The sequence below is a fragment of the Panthera pardus genome, unplaced genomic scaffold (assembly GCF_024362965.1).
Source record: "Panthera pardus isolate Hobbes unplaced genomic scaffold, ASM2436296v1 HiC_scaffold_10, whole genome shotgun sequence".
In the NCBI taxonomy this organism is placed as follows: domain Eukaryota; kingdom Metazoa; phylum Chordata; class Mammalia; order Carnivora; family Felidae; genus Panthera; species Panthera pardus.
The window spans coordinates 81579431-81599836 of NW_026526655.1; the positions used below are offsets into that span (position 1 = coordinate 81579431).

Genomic DNA, 20406 nt, shown 5'->3' on the forward strand with positions numbered 1-20406 from the left:
AACACGCTGTATAGTCCAAATAAAAATATACCTGTGGGCTGAATTTGGTCCACAAGCCAACTTCTTTAAGTCTCTGACATACAGTTCTTCTGAGGAGACTCACCTCCCCAGAGTAGCCCCACTCCTTTAAACCCTTAGGGACTTTCGCAACAGACTTTCTCAGTGAGATTAGGGCCACAGGCCCTAGGATACTCACACCACTGTTCAGCTTGTTGCTGATTCTTTTCTAATAGAATTTACTACTTCCATTTTGAGAGAGCTACCAACAGAGGATTTTTTTAAAATTCTGAACTCCTGAGATTTTATTACTCACCATTATTTTAAAACTCCACGGAGACAAAATAAATCGGTCAAATGTGACCAGCCCCTTGGCCATCTGCCTTGCATAGCCAAGGGGCCACACGCACCTGAATTTGGCCAGCCACACAGAGGTTGCCATCACAGCATGCTGCAATCTTACCTCCATGGTGTGTGTTTTTCCTGATGAAGTCTGTCCATACGCAAAAATCGTCCCGTTATAACCTTCAAGGACATCTGCAAGCAAGAAAAGAAATTAAAATTAACTCATTACTTTGATCATATGCTAGTGTTGGTTCCATATTTTAAAATTACATTTTCCAAATGGCCCATCTCATTTTTCACACAAACGATGTCTTTCAGCTCCATTTGCATTTTAAGTAGAATTGTGAGATAAAAGCATAAATGAAGGCCTCCACTGCTCCACAAATAAAAAGAAATATACTCACATTCCTACACTACATATTAATGCAAAAGAAGGCAGACACCCTTTCTCCCAGTAACATCAACATTTAGACAGATTATCGAGCAGTACACTCTCTTTTAGTTGAGAGATACTTGAGTTTTCTTCTCTAAGTTGATCTCCTGAGATCAGTCAGAGGAAGAAAAACATTATCAGGGTCCTGAGTCTCTGGAATGAAGTGTAGAATAGAATTTCTTTGCTAAAGATCTGATTTGGGTCAGTTTAAACACTGGCCCAGACAAGCTCCTTAGGAAGGTTTCTCAGGAAGGCTGCACAGAGCCCCTTCAGAACCAAGTGAGTCCAGAGCCTAGGAGGACAGGCCCCCCCACTCTGTAATCCTGGCCACATGGTGACAATCCAATCAGCCCAGAAACCACCGGGGCCCTGACTCAAAGTTCATGCCTCTGTTATTTCAGTGACTGCTAGCAGGCCGGCCCAGGCCCATCAGCATCAGGAATTTCTTTTAATTACACAATGAGCATACTGTGCAAACCTCCACACAGGGCAGGCCAGCCTCCATTTCGCACAGGGACGAGGGGAGGCGTGCAGACAGAGGCTGCTTTGCACTGCAGATTATCTGTGGGAATTCTTTCAAAGCAGCAGAGGTGATTAAAATATATTTCCCTCAACCCTCCTTCATCCACATCAACATCACCAGAAGGGAAATAGTACATAATTAATATCATTGACCCAACATCTCTACGTAAGAGGAGGAAGTCTCATTCCTGAAAGGACAGTGGGGGCAACAAGAGGAACCCCCTAATGAGGTGTCCTTTTTCAGGGCTATGTACAAAATCATCACTCCAGGCCATCAGCTCCATTTATTTCAGGCCCTAGGTAGGTTGGTTATTTTGTGTTTTGGGCCTCTCTGAATTCTATAATGTCAGTTAATGTTTGTTGTTTGGTTAGCTTTTCTAAAAAATTTTTCAATACACATTTTATTGATCTGAGGTTACTGGAGGGTGAACTGAGATCAGAACAGAAAGTGGGATTTTCCTTTAGGAAGCTAAAAAAAAAAAAAAGAGAGAGAGAGAGAAAGTAAGCAGATTTTTTTTTTTTTTAATTCTAGCAGCCCTTAAGAGTTTGTGTCAAGCTATATTGAGAGAGAGAGAGAGAGAGAGAGAGAGAGAGAATGTTCACACATATCAAACTTCTAACTTCTGGTAATGGTTTCCTTGGTAACAGGAGAAGCAGAAACTTAAAGACTACAATGTACGGGCTAGAGGTTCAAGCTTCAGTTTTCACAAAAATGTCAACTTGCTCAGAGAAAAGATTCAGGGTGGAAAGCCTTTATAGGACCATGAATGTGATGTGCTTTGAGGGGCACAAGAGGTTACCACCCTGCAGCTGAACTTTTAACATTCTGTATTCATGGCATAAACAACTCCAGGCCACTGGAATGCCAGCCATAATCACAACACTAAAGTTTCTATTTATTAGAAATTAAATATCTGCCGCTGAACTGCAAGGGCTTCCTTACCTGAAGCCCCCGTGCGGGAAGCACTCTGGGACCTTCCAGCCCAGGCTGTAGGGCAGGGGTGAGGAGGCCAAAGCCAAGTGTCCAGCTCCCTCTGCTCCTCCTAATAGGCCTGCTGGTCACCCTACAGGTGCATACGCTCGCAGGAGGAGGCTCTGGGCAACATCCACACGGTAAAGAAAGCTCAGTTCAGCCTGAGCCCCACTGACAGAAGAAAGCCCAGCACATGCTTCTGCCTCTGCCAGGAAGCAGTGGGGCCGGGGCACCTGAATTCAGCTCCTCTGGCCGGGGCCCACCCCTCCAACTCCAACCTCCCCAACCAGAAGGTACAATCCTATTAGCTCCTGGTTGGCTGCTGCTCCCCAAAGTCCTGCGGGGTAAAGCCTGGGACATGTAGACGAAAACAAGCACTCATAGAGAGCACCACTTCCTCCGGAGCAGGGAGCTGAGGAGCAACTGAGACCCCACTGGGAGAGTCCTTGACCGTTGGTTGCTGCTTTTAAACATGGAGTGCAATTACTGTTATTATTATTTTAACTAAAAGGGAGCACATAAAACCCCATCAAAACAAACTCTGCTTGACCTTTAAAGTACTATATACGATCATGTTAAAATTAATTCATTGTTGGAGAACTATCTCTAGTGTTCAAGGATGAACAGACCTGATGTCCTCTATCAACGCAATTGTGAATTAAATTTTAAAGTTTTAAAAGAAACTTTAAAAGAAAAGGAAAAGCTCTTCGAATGCAGTGTTCCCTATTTTCTTCCAAACTCCAAGTCTAGGGGGTCAGTTTGTTGACTTAGGCAGGAGGGGAGAGGAGAGGAGAGGCAGAAGGGGAAGGAGAGGAGAGGCAGGAGGGGAAGTGACAGTGCATCTGGGTGCACCCGCCAAGGAAAGCAGAATGGGAGAGCAGGTCTGTGCTCAGCGCCACGCTGAGCCACGCAACCACCCCCACCCGACCCGAGCAGAAACAGCCCACAAAAAGGCACTTTCATCACGTTGAATGACAGTTCCTGGGCCCGAGGAAAGCATTTGTTTCAGAGCCTCTCTCGTAACAGAATGACTATTTCTGTGCGCCAGCCGCGGAGCCAGGAATCAGTTCAGCCAGACAGAACCTTGCTTTGTGACAGGCTCTGGCGTGATGTGATCTCAGCTCACACCACAAAGCCAGCGGCACCCACAAGCACACAACACATCCATCCGGCAGCGAAGCAAATCCAAAGAGAGATTCCACTGCAGGTGGGAAGAGCCTTCTCACCTCCAGAGAGGAGGGAGGAGAGAAGTGGAATCTTTGAAAATACTTCTTGCCTCTTTTGCCGTAGACTTCAGAAGCCAGTTTTCCGCCCCAAGTTTTTGCTAGTTCTGAGTCCAGACCTTGCTAGAACAGAAGAGTCTGTTCCACTACTGGGTAAGAATTTGGGGAAGATGTAATCATGTAAGTTCCTGAGAAGGCTGTCATGGCCTCCTACCAACTCCCCATGTGAAATGGTGGCCTGTCAGTGGCACCAGGGTCTCTGGCAATATTGGCTGACAGGTAGGTCATCACTGCCTCAGAATCCTAAGGCTGCTGCTGACCAGTCAAACTACTCAGGTAGGCCGCACGCCCAGAGCACATAGAGGCAGCCTTCTAAACAGTACTGGCAAACCAGAAGGCTGGGCCCAGCTGGTCTGAAGGGAAGGGCACCGTTACATCTTCAGAATGGAAATGCATCTCACTGTTGGAAGACAGGCAGGGCCAACCCAAGGCTCTGGAACCACAATCTCTATTCCTTCCCCCTCTCCCTCCTCCCCTCCCCCCCCCCTTCTCCCATACCCATTTCTAATCCTGTCCTTCTGCAGTGCTTGGTTAATAGTCCATATGGCCTGATAGACAAGTAACAACTCATAAATTGCTATTAAATGCTCATTATGAGCTCACCAGAAAAGTAGGGACAGGGTAGTGTAGAAAAATCCAAGGAAGTCAGACAAGCTCAGGCTTAAGTTCCAGCCCCGCCACCCCCTAACTGACCTGGCCAAGTTATTTGACCTCAACCTCCTCTTTAGTACAACAGGAATAATAATGCTCACACCTCATAAAATTGTTGAGGTTTAAAATACAATAACATATGCAAAGTACATACAGCGTGCCTGACAGATAAGAGTAGCCAAAAAAATCTATTTCTTCTTAAGAGCCATACATAATAATAATATAGATCTTATAATATCCTGAGCTTAAAACTTTTCAATGAGTCCACATTGCCTGAAGGATAAAGCCCATCCATTTCTACCAAACTCTAATCCAGCCCAGGTACCCTGCAATACTAAATTGCCCAAACACGTCATATAATTTCTCTTTATGCTTTTCCTATTCCTTCTGCTTATACACCTCTGCTATATTCTACAGTCTTCAGGACACAACCTTTCCAAGAAGCCTTCCTTAACTCTCCAATCCTTATCCCCACTCACCAAAGTCAGTCTCAAGTGACTTTCTTCTGTGCTCCCACAGCATTTTGCACACAGCCATCTTAAAGCACGTACTACCCATGGGTATGATGACTATGGATGCACCTGTCTCTTTACCTATACTTAAAGCTTCTCACAGACAGTCTTATATATCTTGGTGACTCTAGTCCCTAGCAGTGGTTATACCACATGGTAAATACTTGATATCCTTGCAAGAAGGGATGAGTAAAAGAAATAATTAAATGAATGAAGCTAAAGAAACTAGGTCTAGAAAACAAGAAACCACCTTCTCTAGCCCTGGACAGTCTACATTCAGTGAATTTGAAAGGCAATTGCCCAGAATGACTTCTGTAGACTGGGACATAGTTACCCGTACTTTGATAATAGCATCCAGTAATCATGGTTTTTAATTCCTAGGGTCCACAGAAACCTTCCTATTCACCATGTTGGTAATCACAAATCCTATAAGCTCTTCTGGAAGAAACAGAGGAGAATCCTACATACTGTTTCAGACAACATTTTGATTAACAGACACCAGACAAAGATGGGGGTGTGGGAGATACCAGAATTCTACAATCAAATGTTTGAAATATGTTTTTAAAAAACTAGTGAAGTTGAAGGGAATCAAAAACCCAAGAGAGAATAAAGCCATCCAGTTAAAAGGAGTCTTCCTGATCTCAAAAACATTAAGGGTTCAGAGACACTTGAAAGGAAAGCTCATGGGTCTACTACATTATCATGAATCATGGGGACTGTGGTGACCTTCAGAAGTTACCTGATTGAATTCCTGGCCTCTAGAAAAAGAGGCCCCTACAATACCACCTTCCTTTCCTGATTTCAATAGGCTTTGTCAAGGCAAAAAAGACCTCAGTTGTACCTAGTAACCATTCCATGGAGTTTTTTCTCATATATCTTTGTTTTACCTTGATGATGAGGAAACAACATGGCCACTTCCCCTCACACTAGTTTCACTGGATATTTTAAAAAGTTAAATCAGGTCTTCATCATATAACTTCCTTTCAAGGGAGAATAAGGCACTCTTAGCTGTTACAAAATGAGTATGCTCACATCATATTTATAGTGCCTGAAGAATATCTGTTTATCATATCATGTCAGAGCCTAATTTTACCTAAATGGTTTTCTTTGTGGCTCACCATATACTGGGCCTCAAGTTATCCAGTTAGGTCACGTCTTCATGAGAATTTTCTAAGAATTGCCTACTTCTGACATTTCATACCATAAAAAAACCCAAACACTGAAAGAGACTCAACTTCTCTAGTAATGAAGAATGAAAGATGATGATTATTATTTGTTAATCACAGGACTTTTTAAAGATGGCATGCATCCATCTCTAATCAGAACATCAACTCAGAGATGCGTTTAAATTGACCTCATGCTTAGCACAGCATATGGTAAATACTAGTTGGTTCTGATAATGAAAGGGGAGAGAAAAGGAAGTTATGGCTCACATGTGATTAATTTTACTTCCACAAAAATAAGTAAGAGTCTGATAATGGAGAGGAAGGAGGACAGAGTAGGAGCAAACTAGAGCTACACACTCCAGAGAGAGAGAGAAAACAGTTTTAGACAGGAAGAGATGAAAAACAATAGAAGCAGAGAGAAAACAAAAATTACCATCAGATACAGCCCTACAGTAGTAATTCAAGAAGAGCCTAAATTCAGGCACGTTTTTTTTTTCTCTTCTGTTTTCTATAATGATCTTACTGTGAAGACCTTCAAAATTAATTGATGTCTGCAACAAGAATGTGAATAACCATACACCTCAGCGAGGAACAGTACATACTGACTGACTCTCCCACGCAGGTGCCCAGGGTCAGAACCAATCTAACAGATGTACCCAGGGCTGGCTTGCATGAATTTCAGACAGGTTACTCAGCTCAGCTTCCAAAAACAAGCACATCTTGCATGACAAGGTGCTTTTTGAATTTTGATTTTGCTTTTTACTCTTTAAATCTAGAGCTACCTATAAAGGTGGCAACATCAGCACATTTGGAAGCACAGCTGCCATAGCATGCAGACTAGAAGGTGAAGATTTAAAGATGAAAAGCAAAGAAGCAGGAGATGCCCCTCAGCTCTGTCCAGATGGCGAACTCTCCCAAGGCAAGCTCCAGCCCGCCCGATGTGAAAGGGCAAGGTAGAGCAATGTGTAAATTGGTTCGTCTCCCTGCTGTTAAATCCTTCAGGGCCAAGGCCAGTCCCAGAGAAAAGGGCTGATCTCTAAGACAAATTTAGGCTTCAGGCTATCTATTTGGAGGAACAAATGTTGGTATCTGGGTGGAAAAGTTGAAAGTGGGTTAGACCAAAGTATATTTAAGGAATGCTGAGTAGCAAAAACAGCTCAACAACCAACAAGGTAATGTGATTTTGTGATGCTGTAGAGAACTCCTTGATGCCCAAGAATTTTCCATGTTTAAGGCTTCTCCCTGAAGACACAGATGCACAAAATAATTCAGCCAAAAATATACAAATGGAGCATCAGAAATATCTATTTTTGTCTCCTTCAAAGCAGAAAGGAGGCCTTATACCTACAGCAGTACTTTAAAACCTTTACAGAAATAGTGTGACCATAGCTTTTAAGCTTCTAAGTAGCAGAATAACTCTGCCAAAAAGGTGGCAAAAGAAATAAAGACATTTCCTTGGCAAGGAGATTTGGAGAGGTTAAAGAACTTGCCTGACATCATAGCAAATCAGGACCAGAGCTCGGGCTATAATTCAGTGTTTCCAATTAGTAGGCCTCTGCTTATAGTCAAGGCACATTGATTCCTAGGCTGCAAATATCACTTAATGTTTTCAATTACTCTGAAAGGCCCAGGAAGAAATAAAGAAATAGCACTTACCTTTGACAATTTGCTTTGCACACGCATTGTAAACCTGCTCTTGGGTCGTGCTGGGAGGCAGCACTCTGTCGAAGACATATGGTTTCCCTTGCTAAAAAAGAAAGACGAAAGGAAAGGGCACACATTAGAAGTTTAGGAATAAAAAGCACTAATAGCAGTTAGACCACAGGCACTAAATCACAAACCCTATCCTTGAAGGCAGTTCCGTACGAGACTATGGAATTATTACAGAGTGAACCACACATACAATGTGTGTATGTGTAATGCATGTTGAGAATTCGAGAAAGAAAAAAAGGTGTTTTTTTTTTTTAACTTGAAACACTTTTTCTGATGAAAAGCGGGTTGATGCTTCATTCATTCATCTGAACAAATATTTACCTATTGAGAGCTTCTTCTGAACCAGAACTAGACTAGAGTCTACCCAACTCAGAAAACAGTCCTGCCTGTAAAGCGCTCAATCAAGGGTGGCAGATAGCTGATAAACAAGAAAGCAAACACCCGGGAAACCACAAAATGCCTAGGTACAAAATAATGAGACAGAGGGGACAAGAGAGAGAGCAAAGCAGATCTTCCTGAAGAAATGCCAGTTATGTGGATCTTTAAAGGATCAGAAAGATTGAGGCATGTGAAGAGCCATGGAACAACATACCAGACAGAGCACAGGGTGGAGCAGGCAGGAAGGGGCCTGGAGTGTTCGAGGCACTGGAGCGTGGTACAAAAGGAGAGGAGAACGGAAATCGGGAGCCAGTCCATGCAGGGCACTGTTTGCCAAGGTAATGGGCTTGGCTTGTATTCAATGGGAAGATGACATGATCAGATTTAAGAAGCTGCTCTTAATAGCAAGTTATTATTGCTTTGCATCCCAAAGAATTCTAGTGTTTTCTTCATTATGTATAAGTGATGCCTTAACTGGGTAGAGCCTTTCTAGTCACAGGGCACCCTTCTGTACAGTACATCGAATGATTTCCCCAGGTGCAGGTTTTTGGGGTCTGGTCTGAGATGACGCGGCACACTACTCAAGGAGGTAACTGTCAGAAGGAAAGGAAAGAAGTTCTGCCCTGAGACTGAACGAGCCCTGACCCCGGACCACTCAACGTTCACCAGGGAGTCACTGGACACTCATGTGCCAGTGACTGAGGAGTGGGGAAGCTAGTGGCTGGGAAGACACAGCCTCCTCCTGGGAGCCACCATCACCGCCCAGGCAAGGGGTGGCCCTCCCCCTGCCCTTTCCCACAGCATGATCTACCCATGTAGATCTTTATGTCCCACGTGGTGGAAGGGAGGGCAGGAGAAGGGAAGGAGGGAGGGGAGCTCAGAGTCTCCTTCACTCCCACCCTGTACCTCCTACGTGTGGCTTGGACACCAGGAACCTTACCCCAGGACAGTCCAGTGCCTCAAAAAGATAACTGCTCATGAGGGACTCAAGGACAAGGCTTGTTACATCCTGTAACCTTCACACAAAAGTCTACAGCTGCCAGCTGGCTTAGCATTGTACTCTTTTACGAACATGGGTAGTACTACACATAGGTAAGGTCTTAGGCTTCAGGTGTTATGCTTGAGCTTTTAGTCTTTGAAACTGGAATTGAGTCAACCAGGTAAATGAGCTACTTCCTGTTTGGTCTTAGAAGAAATGGAGAATTTTGAGGTGCCATGAAATATTGTAGAGGTTTTTTGTTTTTTTTTTAAGTTTATTTATTTTTGAGAGAGCACAAGCAGGAGAGGGTCAGAGAGAGAGGAACAGAAGATCTGAAGCGGGCTCTGCACTGACAGCAGTGGAGCCTGACGTGGGGCTTCCACTCATGAACTGCGAAATCATAACCCAAGCCAACGCTGGATGCCCAACCAACTGTGCCAACTGTGCCCAAAATATTGTTTTATACAAGCAACAGAGCCAGTCATTTTGTTAAAATTATGGAAAGGGGTTATTTTCTGATGTTTTGTTCCTGGCCAAGTCTCATTCCTTTAGTGAACCAAGTATTTGGTTTGGATAACCAAGAGAATATTCCTCCTTGGTGAACAATTGCCAACTATCAGTCCACTACATTCTTCTTAGCTTTATCTATTCATAAAATTAACTAAATGTCAGTAAGGTAAAAGGTTAGAACAAACACTCATAGAGTTTGCCTAAGTATTTGTCACCAACTAAAACTTCTTAAAAGAAACTGTAGCTTTGCTTATATTTCAAACAAATCCACTATTACTCCAAACTTGATGAGAATCACCAATATAAACCATCTTGTTTCCAGAACGATCAGCTTTGGGTTTTGGAGAAAATGCACTTACTGCAGCTGGAAAAATGACCTATTTTTATATAAATGGTACAAAAAAATAGGACTCCCCAACTTTGCCCTTCAATTTAAAATGTTTGTTGGAGTGCATTATACATTCACTTTAAGAGAGGTAGAAAGCAAGAAATTGCCACTCCTCATTTAAATAATATCATTTATCAGATGACAGATAATACAACAATTTTCCATAAGCTGAAGTTAACTCCCAAACAGAAACTGCCTTCAAGAAAAGATAAAATTTAGAAAATGATTTGAGACTTCTCATAAGGACTAGAATGTAAAGAAGTTAAAAACAGAAGTATTTTTGTCTTTTCATACACTGAGTTGGCTATGCAGGCTTTTATTTTAAGTGAACCTTAGAGTCTTGAAATTAAAATATAGAATTAAAATTTAGTTACTGATTATTTCCAAAGAACGGATTTGTGACATAGCCATGCGAGCTGTATATACAACTGCCATTAAACAACAACAACAAACAAATTACGCTTTGCTGCATTGGCAATGGTATGAAAATCTCACAACCCCTGATGGAGACTTCAGCAAAGCCCCATCTCCCACAGCCCCTAGGAGACAAGAGTCTCCTTGTTTCTGATCCCACTGTTGCTGAGGGTTTCTGTGGACAGATGTTGGGCCCACCCTGCTCTAGCTGTCACTAAATGTTTTAGTTCAGCTACAGAGTACATTTTTCAATTAACATTTTAATAGGAGTGTTAAGTGCTAGCACTTGAAACTGAATGATGAGGGCACCAACTACTCCTGGAGACGCTTTCCTTGCCGGGCACCTATTCAGCAGGAGGTTCTCCCATCTCTCTGGCTACTCTCTGCCAGTGTCCCTTGTTTGTGTCTCTTCCAGACTTCTAAATGATGGTGTATCCTGGACTCAGCTCTCAGCAACCTCTCTGTCTACATTCTTGACTTTCACATGATCTAAATGAACACTTCAGCTTTCAAATCTCATGTAAGCTCCAAATTCATATATTCAGTCACCCACTAGACATTGAAACCACTTAGATTCCACTAGCCACTTCAAACTTAACTGACCGAAAATGAAATCGAGCCTTCCATATCTGAGGAAAAGACCAAATTCATCAGGTACGTCCCATAGATTCCATATCCCAAATATATCCCAAAGTCTATCTATCATCTTATCATCTATGCCACACAACCTTAGCCCAAACCACCATGGTTTCTCATCTGGACAACAGCTATAGTGGCCTCACTGGTCTCCCTGACTCCATTCTTGCTCCTAACAATCCAATTTCCATTTAGCTGAGTGAGCTTTCTAGAACTATAAATCAGATGATATCAAATCCTCCCTTAAAAATGCTCTTATTAGACTAGACCTTCTTCACACTGCATTCTCCTGCATCTCACAATAGTGTAGCCCACTGGACTTCTTTATTCCTCAGCTTAGTCCTCAGCATATTCCATGGCTCAGAGCCTTTGCTCTTCACTTCCTTTCCCTTCGAACTTTCTCACTGCAGACCTTCATTGGGCTCACCAGAGACCTTCATTTGACAGTCGCTTTATCACCCTTCAGATATCAACTCCAATTTCTCCTCCTTTGAGGGCTACCATGCTCCTGCGTACAGCAGCCCCACCCCACCCTGGCATCACTTTCTATCACATTACCTTATTTGGTTTGCTCCATGGCAATTAGTATGTAACCTATTCTCAACCAATCAAAGGGATCATTACAATTAAAGCATTTAAGTGGCTAAGACAGAAGCCATCTAAATCCCAAGAGTTCACCGCATGTAGGCAAACCTGCTGCAATTTATGAAAGGAGTCTGGGTGGGACACACACGCACTCCATATACATTACAACCGAAAATGAAATAATCCAGCTTTGCCATGAAAGCCTCCACGTAGAGCAGCTAATTGCATAGCAGCAATCTAACTAAATAACTTACAGGCATCACATGCGAAAAATAACAGCAGATGGTTCTTATATTTTTATAGTTAAAATTAAAAAACAACAACAACAATCAAACCACTTCCTATCAAGTTGTTGAGAGCAAAGTGTCTGTGAACCATATGGCCTGCCTATTAATTCATTTGACCCGTTACCCAACAACCATTCCCCAGCATTGAAAGGAATATTACTCTGGGAGACGGAGGAAAGCAAAAGACCCACTTAAACATTTAGAAGATGGGCACCAGGAGGGATGTTAAGGAAACTGAAATTAATTACCCAAGAAGAGATCATTCGAGAAGTAATCTCATAACAATCTCTAAGACTAGCCAAGAGTTTGTGACCAAAGGTGCCCAATAATTTGAAGGATTTTTCTCTATCTTCACTAAGAAAAAAAGAAATAGGAAAAAAAACTTTAAATTTCCACAGCAAGATTTAAACTCACTCTGTGGAATTATCTTCAGACACTGAGGAATATTAGGAAGAGGAACGGATTCCTGAAAACAATCACTACAGTCTCTCTCCCATGTGTTCACATGACTTCTTTCCTGAAAGTACAGGAGATGGCAAGTTCTTACAGCCACATTCTCACTATTGTCCACCTGCACCATCACCAACCACCATGATCCAAACCCTTTTCTGTTTTATCTCATTTAATTCTCATACTAACTCCATGAGGTAGGTATTACTATCCCCATGCCACAAACTGGAAAACTAAGGCCCAGTCACTTTATCAGCTCCGCTACTTTGGGGAAATACCTTTAAGTCCTTGATAGCAACACCATGCTGCTTTCCTAAGTAGCTTATGACTTACTGGAAAAGCAGGAGACACACAAACAGCAGATGCTTAGGACTAATATGAAAGATGGCAAAGTGATTCATACAGTAACAAGTCAGAGTCTCCTTCTATAGCCTACGGTAGTCAAGAAAGTGTTAACCATGAAGGTGGGACTGACATGAAACCACAGAGGAAAGAATGGCAGCTTAAGATCAGGGAAGAAGGGCAAGACTGGCAAGAAAAATGGTGGCCATGCACATGGCAAGCCTTCCCGGCAACAAAAGGAATTAAGAACAGGCAAAGGCCTTCCGCCACGGGAGCCACTAAGGAGCAGCAGCATGGCTCTGAGCTACCCTATGGTTGTGGGCTTCAACCAGGGCCACAAAGCGACTGAGAATGCGAACAAGCCAAGGCACAGTGAACCACCACAGGTGCCTCACCAAGCACACCAAATTCATGCGGCACATGATCCGAGAGGTGTGTGGCTTTGCCCCATATGAGAAGCATGCCATGGAACGGCTCAAGGTCTCCAAGGACAAGTGCGTGCTCAAGTTCATCAAGAAAAGGGTGTGGATACACATCCAGGCCAAGAGGAAGAGAGAAGAGCTAAGCAATGTCCTGCAGCCACGAGGAAAGTGGCAGCCAAGAAGGACTAACCCTCTTTGCCCCACTTTCCCCCCACGTTCCCCCCAGCCCCCTATGTAATAAGCCTTTTTTGGAACTTGGGGCATTTGACCCCCTCCTGCCAACATCCTTCCAGGGCACAGTGGGCGAGGGTCATGGTGGTACACACAGAGACAGAACAACCGAACAGTACTGGAAATGGTTTTTTAATCATAATTAAATAGTCCATATATGCCGGGGGGGTGGGGTGGGGGGACAGGCAAAGGCCAACCAGAACCTAGGAAAAGGCAGGTGTGAGACTTGCTATGAAAAGTTGAAGTTATTGAGAAAAATCCCAGAATTTTTCAGAGCCTAAAGGTCCTTCAAGGTCAGCCCAACTCAACGCTGTGTTTTACAAATAAACAAGTTCTAGGTCAGGACAGAATAGACAACTTGCAGTAGGTCACCCAGCCAATTAGGTTAGGTAGCAGATCTGTGCCCAGAACCCAGACCTCCTGGCTCCCTACCTAGTGCTCTAAAAGTTCTGGCTTTAGAATCAACTGCTCTCTCTGAAAATCAAGCAAACAACAAGCATCAGCCTCTGGTGCTTTGTTTTTCCTGCTTTCTTCCCAACCAATTCTAAATTATTTCCAAATACACAGTTGATGATGGTTCCTTGAGCAAAGAGTCACTGCTGTAAGAACTGGAGCAATACAGCAGGGGAACCAGAATCATGGCCTCTCAGAGTTAATATGTCCTTGCAGTCAACCCATCAGCCTCCTCTCAATGAGCAGCTTTGGTCTGTCTCCACAAGCCTTCATGGGCAATGATGAACTGCTTGAAACCCAACTGGCTCTGATTGTCGGAATGTTGTATCCTTATATTGATTTAAATCTGCACCCTGAAGCATTAGACCTGACACCATCCTCCAGAATAAGACAGACCAAGGCTGGAGAGACCTGCCTACATCGACATCCCAGCTTTGTTTCATTTTGGGAGCTGTGTTCATTGTCTTACTCTCTTTTCTCTCATCTCAGAGGAAAGGAGAAAGATCGATGTGCTTCCTTCCTAAAAGTTGTGTGGATTTGTCCAGACTTGAAGGACTCCAAAGGTATTCAAGGTTAAGACATCACTAAAACATTATATTAGTTTGCACAAGAAGGAATTGAATAAAATAAACTCATGGACTATGAAGGGCTTTGGCAACAACCTGAAAGAATGTTTCCAAAACATTACCTAAATAGCAAGAAGTCCTGGGGTTAATGTTGATACTCATTTTTTATCAACACAAACATCCTGCCAAAACAAGTTTTGTTTTGTATTTTTTATTGAAATATAATTCACATACCATAAAATTCGCCCCTCTAATAAAAGGGCACATTCTCGGAATATTCACAAGATTGGACAATCATCACCACTATCTAATTGCAGAACATTCCTTTCATCACCCCAAAAGGAAACTCTGTACTCCCCATCCTACTGATCTACTTTGTGTCTTTACAGCTTTGCCTGTTTTAGATATTTCATACAAATAGAAGCATAAATATGTAGCTTTTTGTGATTAACATTTTCTTTCACTTAGTATGTTTTTAAGGTTCGGCTATATTGTAGCATAAATCGTTCCTTTATTCCCTTTCATGACCGAATAATATTCTATTGCATGGATTTACCACATTTTATGTATCCATTCATCAGTAGGATGGACGTTTGGGTTGTTTCTACCTTGGGGCTGTTACGAATACTGCTATGAACATCCATATACAACTTTTTATGTGGACATATGTTTTCATTTCTCCTTTCATTTCACATACCCAGGAGTGGAATTTCTAGGTCAGACAGTAACTTTATGTGAGTTCACTTTTGGAGGGACTAACAAATTGTTTTCCATAGCAGCTGCACCATTTTACACTCCCACCAGCAGTGGATGAGGGTTCCGCTTGCTCCACATCCTTGCCATCACTTGTTACTGTCTTGTCTTCTTTATTACAACATCCTAGCGAGTATGCAGTAGTATTTCTTTGTGATGTTGATTTTTATCTCAGGAGTTTTTTAATTGATGCTTAACATATCGTAAAATGTATTTCAACATATATTATGGATACAGAGATGTTTCCAGGCATTGTAATACACTGTTGTGTACTTAACATTTACAAAGTGGTCCTGAGTGGGGAATCATCTCATAGGGAAACAAAAATTATACATATCCATGTGCTTTAAGAAAAAGAACAGTTTACTAGGAAGAGAGGACATTTAAAGGTATTTATGATAGGGTTTCTGTGCTCCTCACTCCAGTAGTTAATACTGAGTGTTGTCCAGGGAAGGCAGCCTACCAATACATGGGGTAAATGAATTCACATAAACATGGCTTAACCCTCTGTCTCTGAAGCTCAGTTTCCTCATCACTAAAACGGAGCTAATAAGATCCAGAATTCAGGATTGTGAAAATTAGATATGTTCGGGGGAATAAAGGACCTACCGTATGCCCGATGTTCTAGACGGTGCTCAAGTCATGGTCAGTGCTATTCTGTAATAAAAAGTTTCGACCAATGTGTACCAGGCATTTGCATTACACCAAACTTAGCGAGCAGTGACCCTTTAAAGGAAAGGATGCTGATAAGCAACAATCACTCACAATGTACCAGCTCAGAGACTTGCCATCCTGTTGACCCTACAACACCCTAATGCCAAATCACACCTCACGCAACTCCAGGCCCCAGGTCTGCCACCCATAAGCTCAGCTCCATTAGACCTTTAATTTCTGAGGGTCCTAGCAAAACTAACTCTGTCCCAAGGCTATCCTCTGTACTCTAAAAATAAATGAAATTTTGATGTTCAGGTATAAAGCCTATTTAGGAAAGGTGAGGAGCTATGTCTTGTGCAGGCACTCATAGACTCATCAGCTCTGCTATTACAGCTTTGGAGCCCTCCAGAAACTTCTGTGATAACGCCAACTGTAAACATGAATCAGATGCTCCCAGGGTCCTGACCATATCCTCCCCACCTTTACCATTTCCATGCGGGCTGGCCTGACCTTCAGCCTCTGCTTCTCTGGCTGCCTCAGCCCTCTCTGTCACCTGATGCACACCAGAAGGACCATCCCAGCACCAACCCAGCAGGCCTCACCCAATGACTGATAGGAGGTGGGGTAAATACTTTAGCTCCCCTGCCCAGAGGTGGAAGTGGAGGGGGAAACTTGGAGACACGTATTCCAAACTGGCTCTCAGAGCTCCCCGTTGCAATGAAACCCCCTTGCCCACGGTGCTAACTTGCATGACACACCCTATATTGGTTTCTTACAGTTCCCTGTCTCGTTTCTCCATTCTTCTTCAGTGTTTCTTGGATTCACCTCCCAAAGAAACCTGCAATTGAATCCCTGTCTTAGTGCCTGCTTTAGGAAAGCCCAAAGTAAGATAAAATCCTAGACATTTTGCTCTTTCATTCACTAGGTCCTAAGAGATTCTGAATGTGTTGCATCGCTGCCAACCACGGAGCCATCACATTTGGTCGATATCCAGACAAGGGGGTGAATGGAAATTGAAATCTTTGTTAAAATTCTACAAGCTGTGGGCTTAGGACCCTGTTCTGAGGGGGGGCGGGGGGGGGGAAGAGTGCCTTTTTCTTCACAAAAGAGTGCTGGTCACTTGCCAGGCTTTGGGCCCATAGAGCCACCTCTGCCCAGAGGATTACCAATTTCTAATTTACACAAAGGAGCACTACACCCTCATGAAGGCCATGGCCTAGTAGAGTGCTTTATACACGACGGTACAGGGGCGCCTGGTGGCTCAGTCGGTTGAGCGTCCGACTTCGGCTCAGGTCATGATCTCACAGTCTGTGAGTTCGAGCCCCACGTTGGGCTCTGTGCTGATGGCTCAGAGCCTGGAGCCTGCTTTGGATTCTGTGTATCCCCCTCTCTGCCCCTCCCCTCCCCATGCTCTGTCTCTCTCTCTCTCTCTCTCTCTCTGTGAAAAATAAACAAACATTAAAAAAAAAAATTTATACATGACGGTACAGGGTAGGTGCTCACTAAAAGTCTGCTGCTGCTGCTGCTGCTGCTGCTGCTGCTGCTGCTGCTGACCAATGCCTGCCAGATGAGCAACAAGGAGGTCAGGTGCCAGGACACCATGAAATAGTTCTGGGGGTGGGAGGGTGGAGGGAATCCATACTCACTGTATTTCTCCAGTGTGTCAGAAACTTTCCTTGTTACTGACCATTCTCATCCCCCACCTCCAAGATTTCAGCAGTCGTGGAGTTGCCTGTCTCTTCCTGTATCCCTTTACTCCTCTTTACCCCACCACCTATCTTCCCATTTATCTGGAACTGGGCTGCAAATTCCCAAAGCAGAAAAAAGTTCCACTGTGCACCTTGGGGCAAACCACCCCATACCTGGCAGTGACTATCCGCTTTTCCCAACACTGTGATATCCTGTCCAGGGTCCACGAATCTGCCAATGTACAGACGTGGTCTCACAATGAAGACCTCCATGTTCTCCTCCCCACTCTGTCGCCTGCCCCCATCTACGCTGGGAGAACTCTATGACTGGAGATATAAATACTAAGCCAGTGTCAGCCCCAGACATTCCCATCCCCCTCCCCACACTGGCTCTGTGCCCCAAGGAAGGCAGCTGGTGCCAGTTCCGGCCAAAGCCAAGGCTGCTCCCAGGAGAGGCTGTAATGAAACCGACAGAGCAATGATTGGCTTCTACTGAGTTGCCAAGGTGATGCCAACCACGTCTCAAGAATGAACAAAGGCAACACACAAGAATGAATCTTGTAAGCCTTCTTCCTGCAGGAAACCAGGCTACAATCCTTTCTTTTCTGCCAAAAGTCCCACTGCATGGACACACAAGCACTGTCAGGATCACAGACAGCTATGGAAAAAACACTCTGGGAAAGGGAACTGCCCAAGTGATAATGAAGAAATTCAGAATTATTGCCCGGCTAACAGGCAAAATGAAGACAGAAGTATTACTTCTGTTAAAGAAATTAATGGAATCTGTGTTGCAAAGCTAAGATTATTATTTATATGTGATTTTCATTTCGTCTCAAAATATAACGACCTTCCCCCCACCCCCAGTCTTCTCCATTTAATTGCTCTGTACCCTAATCTGCCAAGATGCAGGGATTACTAGATTGAGTCAGGGGAACTGGTTCTGGATCAGGACTTTGCCCCTTACATACTTTGTGATCTTAAACAATTTGCCCATTTTTCTGGGTCTCCTCCTCTCTAAGTAAAGTTAAAGATTGGATCTTTCCAACTCTAATGTGAAATAATAATGGGCAGCACAAACATCCTGGGATTTTCCCCATAAGATCAGCTTCTGTCTTGACCACATATAGCACAAGAGGGGGTAAACTTTAAACTGGCATGAGTTCAATGTTTTATATACTTACAAGAAATGAGTAAAAATTGCTATAGTTTTTTCAGATCTGGTTTTCTGCCAAATGAAGTCTGGAAAAAAAAAATATCAAACTTTCCTCACTGGAGGAAAGAGGGTATAAAGCTGCTCCACTGAAGGTAGAATGTAGGATTTCTTTTGCCAAATGGAAGATAGCAAAGAAAACCCTGAGCGCTCTCTCTGGGGCGAATCGCCCTGGTGGCAGCTTCCTGGCAGAGCCCTGTGCAATCCAGTCAAATTGCCACGCTGCAAACCTCTCCCAGTTGTGCCAAGACTCATGGTGGCACCTCCAACATGGAAGCCACATGGTGGCACATGCAAAGTTTCTTCCCTTTAGCTAAAATGTGAAATAGAAAAACTTTTGCCCAGGCTTGCGCTTGGCTGGGTATGGTACATACAGAGGCTTCTGATAAACACGCACTGAAAATATTTATTGCAAATAGAACTGATATTCTATTAATTGTTTTCACTCTCCAGAAACAGCTTATATAATTATAATTTCCAATGTATTGGAGAGCAATGTTGCTCTTATGGTATGTTCAGATCCCTAATCTCCATTTGTATCTCATGATTTTAGAGAGTGGGTGGGAATATTAGCTTTCCTTTCTGGGAATAGAGAATAACTTCTCATGAGCATGTAGAAGGCAACAATTTGAGCTGAGAGTAGGATCCAGAATTTCTGGTTCCCAGCCAAGCCTTCTACCCATAACACCATATTGCATCTCATCATTGATCCTCCAAGAACATATTTTATCTCTCAACCATAGATTTTCTAAGAATTCTGTGCAATTGGGTTTAGAACATGATGCAGTATAACTCAGCCAGCAATAGTCATTAAGTTCAGGGTAGCTATGTCACAATTAGTGTCCAAGGTGCCACCTCCATTGGCTGAGCACACATCGGCACCAAAAAAAAGGGGGGGTTTCTGATACCAACTCTGAATAGGTCTTCACCAGCCAGCTCAGTCTAGTATGCATGGGCTGGAACTCAGCACACATAGGCTCATGCATCCCAGTCCAATGAGACTCTCTCCTCATCCAGGAGAACCAAATGTTGGTCCATAGAGGCAGGGATGACCACCCAACTGACAGGTGAAGTACTTAGGGCACCAAAAAAACATATGTTTTTTAAGATCTGTTGTTCTTGAGTTCAGCCACAATTGAGTTATCAGAAACTCTAAAAGAAGCTTTTAATTGTAGCTGACACAGAAGCTTTGTATCTTTTAAAAGATGTTCAAGTTTTACTTGGAGGACAGGGCAGCATATTTTTCAGTGACTAGAAGGGCCACGTGGCCACAAACAAGGTAAAATTGGAAGAGCAAAATCTCCCCACACTTCTTCCTGCCCTGCCCCTCCTTCCTGACTTGAGGTTCCACCACATGAACGTTTAGTGGATTAGACAGCAAAAGAGACTATGGCTCCAGAAGGCTAACTCATCAGAAACAGCTCTTGTCTGCTGCCAGGAGCAGCACGTAGCTTATCAGATTCATTAGTTAACAGAACCCAGGTAAACCAATTGTTCATTCCTGAGCGTGTGTGTGTGTTTTGGGGGGAGAAATTCCCCGGGCCAACCAGGGAAAATCAGCATGACGGGGACACAGCAGCAAAGCCAAATGTCACCTCCTTCACAGCCAGGCTAGGATGGACCAGCAAAAAACTGTTTAAAACGATTACTTCAAGCAGCTTTGGCTCAACTATCCAGGGTAATAATTGTTTAATAGGCACCCACACTCATTATCTAAAGAGCGGATTACTGGTACCTTCTCCCTTGAGAAGGGAACCCCGTGTTCATCCATGCTCACCCTATGTTTCCTTTCAATATCTCCCTCTTCATGACCCTGTTTCAGGAAAAGGAAGGAGGCTGTGTTCTCTTCTTCTATTAATTTTTTC

At 43.4% G+C, this 20406-nt stretch overlaps 1 protein-coding gene and 1 pseudogene across 1 annotated transcript in view; one reads left to right on the top strand and one right to left on the bottom strand.

Moving 5' to 3' along the window:
* KIF5C (kinesin family member 5C) overlaps positions 1-20406 on the bottom strand; it is a 164382-nt gene that overhangs the window by 103258 nt on the left and 40718 nt on the right. The window contains exons 2-3 of the mRNA XM_019455717.2: positions 7539-7629; positions 461-534 (exon numbers count right to left, since the gene is read on the bottom strand). Of these exons, the coding sequence (XP_019311262.1) occupies positions 461-534; positions 7539-7629 (165 nt within the window). The remainder of the gene's footprint in view (positions 1-460; positions 535-7538; positions 7630-20406) is intronic.
* On the top strand, positions 12858-13175 carry LOC109270814 (60S ribosomal protein L36-like; annotated as a pseudogene).